The sequence below is a fragment of the Accipiter gentilis genome, chromosome 31 (assembly GCF_929443795.1).
Source record: "Accipiter gentilis chromosome 31, bAccGen1.1, whole genome shotgun sequence".
NCBI lineage: Eukaryota > Metazoa > Chordata > Aves > Accipitriformes > Accipitridae > Astur > Astur gentilis.
The window spans coordinates 17,082,356-17,094,956 of record NC_064910.1 but is presented as its reverse complement, the minus strand read 5'-3'; the positions used below and the strand labels follow the sequence as shown (position 1 = coordinate 17,094,956).

Below are 12,601 nucleotides of genomic sequence, written 5' to 3'. Positions count from 1 at the left end.
CATTGGAATTATGGGATGTTATTTCTAGTGCATATGGTGCAGCTTTTTACTCTTCTAATTTCAGGTTTGCCCACACTTCTTCAGCTGGTTTTTGTGGACTTTTGGTTTATATGCCTTTCCATTTTCCATCAAAGAAAGCTGAACAGATTAATTTTCTTCCACTGACATCTTTATCACAGTCTTCACAACCATCTAATCTAGCTGGATGTCTAGAAACAGGAACATCTTTTGCAAACAGTACTACTTGCCAGATCTGCCTCTGTTGAAAACTGAATGATAGTGGGAATCAGAATGGTTTATCTTGTATTTATCTTTACCTTATCTAAATAACAATACACGAAGGCTTTGGGAGAACAGAATGAAACATGACACCTGGCAAGGGCTGTTTAGGTTCTGAGTCTGACTTCTTTTGCTGCCCTGGAAAGACACTGAGCACACTTCCCTTATTCTTCCACTCGCAAAACAGACAAACCCAAAATATTCACTTGCCTATCTCAGAGGTGCTGATTGATTAGTTACTGTCTATACTTGGCTTTAAAAAGGAAACACAGTGTTTTTGTTAATGCTGAAGAAAACCTCCTGAGATTCTCTAGGCGTGCTGGACTCAGCATCTACTCACCCACTGCGAGTGACAAGACACTGCCGGAGTCCGAGTTTCCGGAAAATATCTACCACGGTCTCCATTGGTGTGTGGTCAGTGACAGTGAAAGGGCTCAGGTTGAGAATACGCCGCAGCTTCAGCGGATGGGGACTGTTGGGTGGCAGTTCTGGGGGGTCTTCGGTGAAGTACACAATGGAGTTGCTTACCACCCCATCCTGACGCTGTCTTGCATTCTCTGTACAACAGAAAGATCAAAGTAGACTGAGTTAGGCTTTATAACAAAACTTAAAAAAAAAACCAACAACAAGCAAACAAAAAAAACCCACCTTGTTTGGAAAGCAAAGGTAGTAGTTGCTTTTTGTCTTTAATGTACTGAGGTCCCAGAAGCTGGGGTTACTGAGCAAACTTGAATTTCCTTGAGACATTGTTCCCTTGAAGCAAATGTAACCGATATTTTTACAAACACATACTTTTGCTTGGTTGAGATAATGCTTTTCTGAATAAATTTGCAGCTCACTGCATTCACAAACATCACTAATCCAATTTCTGTCAAATTCAAATGATTATATGTCATTTCCTCCATTGTAAGAATCACAACAGAAACTTCTATTATGTGACCGAAGGAGTAGAGTCAACAGCTGTGTATGGTCCCAGCTGGCTTGGAGCAGTATGTTTGTTCCCAGGCTTCTCAGTGGAGTTGGGGAAATCTGGGCATGATGAATGGATTTATGAACACAAAGCTGGGGAAGGACAAATTCACATCCCAGGGATCCAGTACCTCTCTGGCATGCAGGGTGAATTTTGTGGTTTTGCACTTAATTTCTTAAATAGAGTTTGCATATCTAGATTTTAAAATGGCAGAAAAAAAATAGCATCCTACTTAAAGGAAAATAGTAAAGGAAGGAACAATATATAGCAGTAAATGAGTTTGATACATTTTTCTCAACAGTACATATTTGACCACTTTCAAAAGTTCAAAAGTTATCTTTCATACTTTGATCAAACTATGAAGTGAACTTCATGCTACATCTGGAGTTTACATGATCGCTCTAAGCCTTTTACTTTAAAGTATGCTCCAAGAAGAATTCTTAGCATTGAAGTAGGTTATTTTCTTTGTAGTGTTTATCTCATTTCTACTCAACACCACAGGGTGTGAACAATATATGAGACAGATTTCCAAATGATAGACAACTTCTCTCTCCCCAGAATAAGCATATCATGTGTTTGGCTCTGAGGGTTTAACTATTTCTTCTTCTTTTTTTTTTCCTTTTTTTTTTTGTATAAATTCTTGGAAATGGTTAGAATTATTATCTTTGATTAATATAGGTTGCTTCTTTTCTTGAGAGGTACAGCAAATCAGACGTATTCAAAGTGTATGTATATATTCTTGGAGCTCATTGCCATCCATCAAAGTGCAGAAACGTGCTCCTGTGACTTGTAATGTGGAGATAGTAATGGTTTCCAACATGTTCCAGCTGCATTTTTTTCCCTTTAATGATGATTGTCTTGTACTATTTCTGGAACTGGAGCAGTGCTCACTCAAACCTAATATCAGTAAAGTATATGATTTTCAACCTTCTCACCTCACATATTACAAGCCCTATTGCAATTTATAGGAATGATGCTAACTTTGTCTCATCTTGTTTTGATTCATACATCTAATTTCAAGTGTGAATATGCCTGCATATTTCTTTGATATATGATCTGTACTAAGAGGTAACATTAATCAAACTGAAGGTAACTCCCACCCTTTGATAAAAACCCTTGACAGCTAGGTATTTCCTTCCCGAAGCTGCACCCAAAGCAACAGGCCCAAGCATTTCAGCTACCACGTTGCTGTTCCCAAGGCACCAATGACCCTGGACAACAGTGATTAGCCAAAGCCATGACTTCACTCTTCAAAGTCAAACATCTCTCTGGAGAAATTTGAATGATGTAGTACTATTGAGCAAATTCAGTGGCATCAGAAAAATGGTGTACTTTGTATGCAGTCTCACTGGATGGGGGAGTTAGAGTAAAGGTAAAACAGAAAAACAGATCATTTTTGCAGTCAGTGGGTAAGAAAAACAGATATAACTTAACAGAAAGAGCAAAGCAAATGGATGACAGTGTCTGGGTTTACAGAGTAACCTATGCAGGAGGCTCTTGTCATAGCTAGAGAGTGAATTAGTTCTCCCAAATGTGAAAGGGCCTCTCATATTCAGAAGTTTACAGTTCACAGCCTATATTAACTATGTTGCTCTCTCAACTCCACGTTGGGAAAAGTACATTATACAGGCCACCTGGCTTGTCTCCAAGACTCTGCCTTTTGTATGATGCCTCCCAAACTGGCCAAATTTAAGAAGAGCTTTACAGGTCAACTACTCCCCTCCGTAAGACTGTAAGGTAGGTACCACCTAAAATGTAGACACCTATTCCCAGATGGTGACTCTGCCTACCTGTCCTCCCTACCTGCTCAACAAGGATCAGTGAAAAGATGCAATCCTGAAGGTGCTTCTGAGCAATTGGAAGCGGCATTGCCATTCACTTTACAGGGACAGGATGCATTAGAGCGTGCTTAGTGCTCCACTTAGTAAGAAAGAAATGATGTAGGGGTAACTCACGAGGCACAGAGCTGTGTGTGAACAGGTATTCTACACATCTTCTAGCAAGCCTGTTCAGCCATGTTGCCATTTACGGCCTGAATCAAAAGACTCAGTTCCTCAAAATTCTCCAACTTGCTTCAGACAGCATCTGATCTTTCTGCTTTTATAGTGAGGGCTCTGCATCTTCACTCCATGCAATTTTCCCACTGACATACCTCCCTGCAAGGGAGATGCAAAAGGCTATGAAGTTAGGATGGCAGACAGTGTTACAGCCACGACATGGCATGGACAGTGTAAAAGCAAGACACAGGGTCAGCTAAATACATCTAATTAAGGTTTTTTCACTTCTCACAAGAGAACGCAGAAGATATTTGAAAATCATTAGCAAAAGCAGGATAAAATACAAACTATTTTATAAATGGTATCAACTCTTGGCATTTACACATTTGGTGAAACTTCAGACATGTATTTACTTTCCTAGCTTGGCCATACAAGGCATCTTTTGTTCCAACCAAAGGAAGATTAGGCCTCTTAGAAAATCAGTTGTTTGAAGGGGGGGATTGCAGCTAGCAGCCTTGGACTTCATCCTGGTGTCTTTAAAATCCTCTTATACTGATATTGGTACGCAGAGAATTATAACTTCATGGAGAATTTTTTTTGCTTGTTTTTGGAGGAGCGAGGAAGGAGCAACCAGGGCCTTTAATGAACCAGTTAGTTTCCCACACTCCTTGGAAGTTAAATTACAATTGTACAATTAGAGGAGCTGTAGAACTGGCAGTAAGGCCTGTTCTGTTCTCCTATGTTTTGAGAAATTAGTGGTATAACTAAAAGCAAAAGAAATTCAGTTCATAAATTTTTTCTCTAACTGAAATGACGACTTACACCACAGAAGGGAAAAAATTAGAAAGTAATTTCTAAGTGAATTCTGCACTACATTTTAAGAGGAGAAAACTGGGGTCTCATTTCTTTTCGTATTCTGCATGTGGTATTGATGCAGCATTGATGACTTTCTGCTATGGGATGAAGAGAATCATGTAACAGCTGAGTGTCCTTAAATAAATGAATATAAATTTTATGCCTAATCACTTAGACTGAGTCTTTTTACATCCAGGAGACAAAAATAAATATGCATTTAAAAAAATATGCCTCAAAGAGCACTGTCATTTCAAATTTTATTTTAGTTTTATGAGAACTTAGCAGGAAAGTGGCCCTCTAAAATAGCCCTGATTTTCCATTTATGGATTTTCTTTCCTGAAGAATACAGAAGTTTCCATCTGAGACAACAGCTTTTTAAAGGTGCCTGAAGTGGAGGGATGAAACAGGCCCATACAGGGAGGAATAATTCCATGTCAAGGAGGTTTGGATATGCCAGGCATTCTACTTCCCTGCAAATTATAAGGCAACCATGCCCAGCCAGCAGCCTGCCTGCCTGCCCAGCTGGCCCTTACCACCTGAGGACTGCCAGAATTGGGAGCAGGCTGTGGGGTTGATTTGCCATGCTTGCAGACCTCTGCAGCTCTGGACACCCTGGGAAGGTGGGAACACTTGCTTTCATCCAATATACCTGTCTTTTCAATCCTCGCCCAGCCATCAGGCCAACCAGGAAAGGACCTGCTGGGTCAAAACCTGTAATGACCTGGATCGGGCTCTCAGGTAACCAGCCATCCACTGGATGCTTGATAAAACTGAGCCATCTTTACCAAACAACATCCTCCACCTAAAAGCTTTCCACCCCTACCGCAAAAGGCCTGAGTGTGAGAAAAATCAAGACAGTGCAACAGAAAGAAGCACAGGGGCTTGTACTTTGTCACAGGGTGACAAAGGTTCACGACTGCCCCAGCTGCTGACGGCAGCCCACAGAGACTGCAGAAAGCTCAGCACTGCAGTGGCTTTTCATCTGGTTCTGACAAAAATTGTGGCCATGAGTCAGGTTTATCTCTGTTGTCTTTAGCAGAATCACATTGTACCGTTGGGAGTGATGGCAAAATTAAGCCCACAAAAGTCAAGCCCACAGAAGCCTACCAAGTGGTATGTTGCAATAGAAAAGCTTCCAGCTATGCGTCCTAGCAACCAGTAAAAGCCAGACTTGAAGAAAAAGTTAAGTTCGGTTCTTATTTATCCATTCTTCAAGGGGAATTACACTGGTAACATCCTGCCCTATCAAGATCAAACTTGTACGTACACTGATACTCTACTCACTTATTGCAAGAATCAGCTCTCGTCTCTGCGCAAATCCAATAAGTCTCTCCGAGTCTTTCGAAACCACTACTGGAAAGCCATTGTAGTCAGTCTCCTTGATTAGTGTCTCGACATCCTCCACCGTCATGCTGTCCTGCGTTAGAACAGAGAGAGGAGCTTCACCACGCCTTGGTCTCATGACGTCAGTTGCCAGGGTTCGGTGGGTAAATTCATCCTTCACATCCAGAAATGGGTAGCCGTTCAGATGAATGTGAGCTTCATAGATCCCTTCTTTCCCAAAGGCATCTGCCACCCACTTGCTTGTGACAGCTGCAGCCATAAGAGGTACGATGTACTCCAGGCCTCCAGTTAGCTCAAACATAATCACCACCAGAGAGACTGTCATTCGGGTAACACCACCTGCCAACAAGGAAAGCAGTTTCCCTCAGTGCTCTTGAAGTATACATACTAAACAACTCATTTATATTTTTGAGTCTTAAACTCAAAAAGGCATGAGATTATTCATGCTGAGTACTTTGCCCTTATACTTCGTGAGGTATCTGGGGGCTTATTTCATTGAAGAAAGAGATTTTTCATCTACTGCAATTTTCATCAAAAAGATTGAGTGAACTTGCTCAAGCCAAAGATGCTAACATTGAAAAGCAAATAATGAATGCTAAAAGCTATCAACCCAGAAAGCATGCCAAAAAATCAGCTATACTGGATGCTTGAGAAACTAAAACTGAATCCTGCCATTAGCCCTCTAAAACGACTCCAAGAATCAGCTAACTACCATGGCTGGGGCAGGTAGGAGCACAGCGAGCTGGCCCTTCACGTTGGTTTACCTAGCGCGTTCATACTGAAGAGAAAGCTAAGCATTATCTTTGGGCACGACATGGTTACAAAATCCTATGTGAGGATAGTTTAGGGCCACTGCAAGAGCTATGTTACAGCTTAAACCCTAACTTTTGATATCAGTATAACATACAGTTTGAACTGTATACAACTTGGTTTGAGGCCATCTAGGCATGCAGCCGTCGACAAGGTTGTAGCTGTATTTTTCAATCTAGTCTTTCTGTGTTAATTTCATAAGCAAGGTCCTTACTCCTTCAGTTTACATTAAAGGATAAAAATAATCATATAACTGCAGACAAGTGTGTATGTATCACTGAATTATTAGGTAACATTTCTTTGCCTCTGTTCAAAAGGTAAATGTAATAAATCTGCTCATTTTAGGCCTCAAAATACAGCACCATTTTAGATGAGAGAAATCAGAAACAGGTCATTAAAAGATGCTTTTAATCTAGCAGCATACAGGAAAATTAAATTGTTGGTTATTTAACACGATGATCCGGATATGACTTTCATCTGAGGAATGCCTTAAACTTCTGACTCTGAAAAGCTGAGAGCAGATACCAGAGTAAGGATCATTTAATACTGACTCTGTATCTTACTCTAAGCAAGACAGGTCTTGGACTTAAGAATGAGCAGTGACCATTCTGCTGTATGTCTCACCATACTATTAAAATCACTGCACCTTGATGTGGACCTTTTAAAAGAGGAAGTGATTGCTGACTAGCAGATCAACTGGAATATCAGAACAAAATTTTTCTGAATTGTTTTTATGGACAAGAGGAAGCGCTTTACTATTTTTGACTATAAGATTCATCACAGCTATTTTAACATGTCTACACTGATGTAGGTGTTCACATCCAAAGGGGTGATCCAGACTGCCTTTATAATCTCTGGAGAAAAACAGGCACTTCTGAGGCCAAATTCATCTGTCCATTTGCCTGGTTTTAGAGGTCTATTGCCAGGTAAGACTGATTTTTCCAGTGTCTCATTTTTCTATTTTGACTGTGAAGGGTATCAACGCAGCTAGCTCAGATGTCAATGTCTACATTACAGACATTAAATTTAGACAAGTAAATCCCACCCTTCCTTCCTCTATAACTGATCGCACAAATGATCCTGCTTTTCTAACATGGGACTCCAAAACTGAAACTTTTCCAGCTCTTCCCTGAGTACATTTTTCATTTCAAATCTACCCAATTACATTAATCATGTGTTATGCCTCCCCACTATTATTTCATCATCTGGTGACGGTATCAACAACAAAAGGAGGTAGAACGTACAAGTATGGAGGGGGAAAGACATGATCAGGGAAAAAACATGTTCAGATGGTACGTTTGTAACATTCCTGTTGCATCTATGACTAGAAATTTGATATGTGAGGTATTATTCAAGGATCGTGCTTTAATAGTTAACAGATCATTCCTGTTATATCCAATAAATCCTATTGATTGAATGTAATCAGATATTGGCCTATGGTCAAAACAAAAACCAAAATACAGCCCAGTTGACCATAGTGTGACACACGGCCAAAATAAGACCCAGAATTTTTACCTCTGTGTCACTTAAAATTTGGCCAGAACTGGAAAGTTTGTTCCCTGCGCTGAGAGCGAGCCAATCTAAACAAGGAAGTAGCTTTAGTCCAGCTACAGTGGATTTCACTACATCAAAAGGAAAGAAAAAACTAGCAAAACCACTGTTGTTTTCCTTCTTGGAAACTGTAGCCAAACTTTAATTTTTTTCTTGCCCTCTGTGTGCTTTTTGGCAGATTACAAGGAGTAGGCACTGGTGACTGCAAGCCTCTGTTGTTGCCTACCTGGCAGATCACTGGAGAGACCATTAGAGGAAGCTGCCCATGCTTTAGCCCATCACATCTTGATTTCAACCTCTATTACATCCAGAAATGCCAGCATAGCACCCAACACAAACACAAAACCCTCATAAACAATTTGTAGGTCCCCAAACATCAGTGTTATTCATGCACGAGCCAACGATCAGCAGGTACTGTACCCAAGCAAGCTGCCGCTCCCACCATAGCATAAAGTCCCGGTGTGACGCAGTCTGCCCCAGGTCTGCACCAGTTCCTGAAGATGATCCAGTCATGATGGTGATATGCCAGCTGCTCTACTCCAATCCCAACCATCCTGCCAGCCATGGCTCCAACAGCCATGCTGGGAATGAAGAGGCCTGAAGGGATCTTGAATAAAATATAGACACATGAGCACCTTGACAAAAATGACTAGTATGAACTTATCCATCAAACAATTTGTTATTAGTGGTAAGAGAACCGAGTTTCTTTATTAAATGCTAGCTCAGAAGGCCATAGCCTTATGGCAGCCTACAGCAATGCTCCCTGTGGTCTGAGACAGGTTTCTGCAGTGACTGAGTTTGTGTGGTTACATGTTTATCAATAGCTTTAGAAAACGTTAATGCATTTTTTAAAAGTAACTTTGAATCCTACCTGCTGCATCACACTGAATTTGATAGATAAATGGTGTTTCTGAATAATAGTCTGCTTTTAAAGTCAAGATGCTCCTGGTTTTGCCTTTATTGCTTTCCCAGCAGGAAATCAGGAGATGCTGATGATTCTGTCATGGGCTTGAGAATAAGTTTAACTGAAAATAACATCTTGATTTCACCCTCTATCACATGGAGTACTTTGTAGTTTTATTATTACTCTTTCAGGCTAAATCAGAGCAGGTTTTAAATTAAATGTCAAATACAGAATAAAAATTCCAAGAAAGGAGGCTGACTGCTCCGAGGAAGCTATTTCTTCATCTCAGTTTGCTATATATTTTCCAGGAAGATCTACAAATCATTACCTTGTTGCCTGCTACACAGACAAGTTACAAATCATTAAAAACAGTATTGAAATGAGAAGGAGAAAAAAAGAAAAAGAAAATGAAAACTCGCTTTGCCTTGGCTAAGTGCATTTCCTCTTAGATGCCAAGTGCACTTGCAAGTTGGAGAGAAATTTCCTGGTGGAGAAAACAACTCCTGTCTGTGGCAAGGGCTTCCATGGAGTCATTGTTGGTTTTAGAGAGGAAAGGCTGTTATATCTTTTTAATTCTGAAAACACACCTTGAGCTTCGTAGAGAGCTAACAACCTCAGCGTAGCCCAGAGGCATTAAGGCTAATGACAGCAGGCTCTATCTCCCCCACCATATAGTGTTAATTTTGCTGGTACAGTCGGATTGAGTCTTCTAGATTTGGTGGGTAAAGCTACGTTGTCTGTTCTTTTACAGAATAGTTGAAGCTGTCAATTGCTTGTAACAAATTTTAAATATATAGAATAAATAAAGAACCACATATCAAATAAAGAACCAAACTTAGAAGTTTTTAAATAAATGAACAAGCATAACAACTAGCTGCCAGCCATAAATCAGTTTCTGCAGTGAAGGGCATCTCATTTCAAGTCCTCCTCCAGAATTATTACACCTGCAACATCCAAGTGCTCTGAAACTCCCACTTGTTCTCCCTGCTCAGTAAATCAGCAGGACTCAGTCACTGGTCCCGAGTGACCTTCTACCATTCAGTAGTTCTTGTCATCAGATGGAGAAAACATGAAAGAAAAACAAAACTCCTAACAACTTCCTACTATAATTCAGGTAAAAGACCTTCTAAAAGATGGATCCTCAGTTCAAGCCCAGTGTTTAAGAGAAAGATGAGATGCTTTAGCTTTGAGTGTGGTATAAAATATAGCATATAACTCAGAAAAACTTCCCATCATCTGCTGCAATCAGATCCAGAACTAAATGCTCAGATAATGGGAGCTGTAGACAGACAGATATGTGTTTTATATGGGCTCTAGCATTCAGATATATAAAACTCACCACAAACAGCTTTGTATATATTGAAAGCTTGGATAAATTGTTCTTGGACCTTTCATCACCCATTTATGGGGAGGAGGAGTGGAAGGAAAAAGTTGCAAATCTAGAATAATCAAATCATACATCCGTCACTCTTCCCACTCATTCCCTTTTTTTCCAAGCAACAGTGCTTAAAAAGATTCAAAAATAGAACTTTTCGGCTGCTTTTGTATTTTTGTGAGGTTTTGAATGTGTAAATCAGTAAATTTAAAGCTATTACTTCCCTGAGCATAGCTACCCTGAGGCACATTAAGACATTAATCCAACAAGACAAACGACAATGTAAATAGTCCATATCCCTGAGAGAGCTGAAAGACAGCTGCAGTGGCAATCACCTTGAATTTGCTTATTGGCAACAGTGGATATAACTTTGTCACTTAATAAAACTGCAGATGACTAGAAGGTGGAAGAGCAGGGCTCATCCCCCTGCTGTGACAGGGACCCACAGAGCAAGGTGCTGGCGGGCAGGTGAACCATCAAGCATCTCAACGACACCCATGTGGGTGGGTGCAGGTCAGAAGCACACAAGCCCTGCCAGATAGACCACAGCTGCTGACGGCAACCCATCTGCGCCTCGTGCTTGCAACAGCCTCTGCGCCTGTCCCCGATTTACCTTCATGCCGAAAGTGAATATCGTGATGACAATTTTAAACACCAAAGCCAAGGCCAGCTGCCACATGGCAGTGTAGACTCCGGGGCCGGCAGGTCTGTCGGGAATGTCGTCCACCGGCCGGGTCATGTTTGGGTCATTGATATAGTCGCAGAGTTGCGAGGACTCCAGGGCACCACAGTCATTGAAGAGCTCTGAGATCAGCTCGCTGGTGCTCCTCCGGGTGTAGGGGTTGGGGTAGGCGATGATGGCAGTGATAGCTGTTATCACTATGACCTCCAGGACTGGGTATTTCCCGAGTCTGGTGGTTTTTCGCCTCCTGCACCAGGCAATGTTGCATCGGATAAAGAGGGTCCCCCAGAGGCCACCAAAGACGCCGAGCAGGATGAAGGGGAAGAGCTCGGCCATGTACCAGGGGGTGTGGTACTCCACATAGAACAGGACCAGCCGGCTGTTTCCAAAAGGATTGATGGACCTCAGTGTGAAGGCAGCCACGAGAGCAGCAAAAAATGACCTCCAGAGGGTTTTCAGAGGAAAGTAGTAGCTGACCTAAAACAAAGCAGAGACTGTAAACACTTCACCGCATGTGACAGAGGGTGTTTGCTTTAATTGCCATCGCTGTGTGTTTCATCTGTGACTCTACATCTGATTTTACTGGGAGCGCTAGTCCTTACCACAGCCAGAATGCGTTCACAAAGTTATCAGAAAAGGCATTTTCAGATAGGGAGCAGCAACCAGTTAAAAAATGATAAATCTAAATCCAAAATTGCTAGCTAGAGATAATAAGATGGACGCTTGACAGCTCAGCCTATGCGGCAGCAAGCTGGAGAAACCTCAGCAAAGGGATACACTTCCAGACTGAATAATTTCATCTGTTTCCAGAAAGCCAGTGCTCGTCTCCTACTCAAACGGGGCTAAAATACCCCATTACTTATTACTTGAAATCAAAGATTATTTTTGCTTTAGAAGAAAAATAAGCATATAAATATTTGAAAAATAAAGAGGAATCTTAGAAAAGGGTATCAGATGAAAAGATATTTATTGAAGTAAATGAACTACCAGGTCTCACCTCTTCCAGACTAAAAAGCACGCCTCCAATTGGAGCCCCAAAGGCAACAGAAACTCCTGCAGCAGCTGCAGCTGAAAGCACCTACAAAGCAAATATTTACGTACAAGGCATGAGTCCCTTAAAACACCGAGTATCCGGACAGGGAAATAAGAGATGATGTGAGCCAACCTCACCTCTCTTCTCTTTCCTTCATTCTTGCTGTACTTTGAGAAAAGGCTGCTGAAGAAGTTTCCGCAGCAACAGGCCACGTGGACTAACGGCCCCTCTTTCCCAAGGCTGAGGCCTGAAGATACCACCAGAACCAAGGTGACTGTTTTGATTAAAAGTGTCCACTTTCCCAGGTAGCCCCTAATAATGAACCCACTCAAGATGGTTTTTATCTGGAAAGCAGGAAGAACATGTTGAAGAGCTGAAGAAACCTTTTCTACTCTGAACTTGCAAATGGAGTTAAAAATCCAGAGGAGTTAAAAAAAATTGCAGACTGCTTGAAAAGAGACAGTGATGGAGAGAAAGAAACCATAGGTAGGGCAACTTTCCCACAGCAATATCTGAGCAGGGGTTAAGCAGACCACACTTTTACTGTTGTTATGGGTGATCCCCTGCGTCAGTAAGGAGTTACACAGAGATCAACAGAAATAGGAAACTCTTACGTATCTCCTTGCCTTACAGGATCAGAGTTAAGCTATACTCAACTTTAACAAAGAAGAAAAAAAAGCAAATAAACAACCACAGACTTTTCCCAGTTAAAACAAGAAGAAAAAAAAAAAAAAGTTTAAATATTTTGAATGGCCATGCCATAAAAGCATGCAAGTATTCTGAAATGAGAAAGTCCAAGAG

General features: G+C 41.2%; 1 protein-coding gene across 4 annotated transcripts in view; it reads right to left on the bottom strand.

Annotated features, from left to right (window-relative positions):
* CLCN4 (chloride voltage-gated channel 4) overlaps nucleotides 1-12,601 on the bottom strand; it is a 116,348-nt gene that overhangs the window by 77,211 nt on the left and 26,536 nt on the right. For all 4 annotated transcript variants that reach the window (XR_007510204.1, XR_007510203.1, XR_007510205.1 and 1 more), the window contains exons 6-11: nucleotides 11,938-12,144; nucleotides 11,765-11,845; nucleotides 10,699-11,244; nucleotides 8,227-8,413; nucleotides 5,386-5,784; nucleotides 620-836 (exon numbers count right to left, since the gene is read on the bottom strand). Coding sequence is in view for 1 of the 4 variants with exons in the window: in XM_049834405.1 (XP_049690362.1) it covers nucleotides 620-836; nucleotides 5,386-5,784; nucleotides 8,227-8,413; nucleotides 10,699-11,244; nucleotides 11,765-11,845; nucleotides 11,938-12,144 (1,637 nt within the window). In the remaining 3 variants the exon portion in view is untranslated. The remainder of the gene's footprint in view (nucleotides 1-619; nucleotides 837-5,385; nucleotides 5,785-8,226; nucleotides 8,414-10,698; nucleotides 11,245-11,764; nucleotides 11,846-11,937; nucleotides 12,145-12,601) is intronic.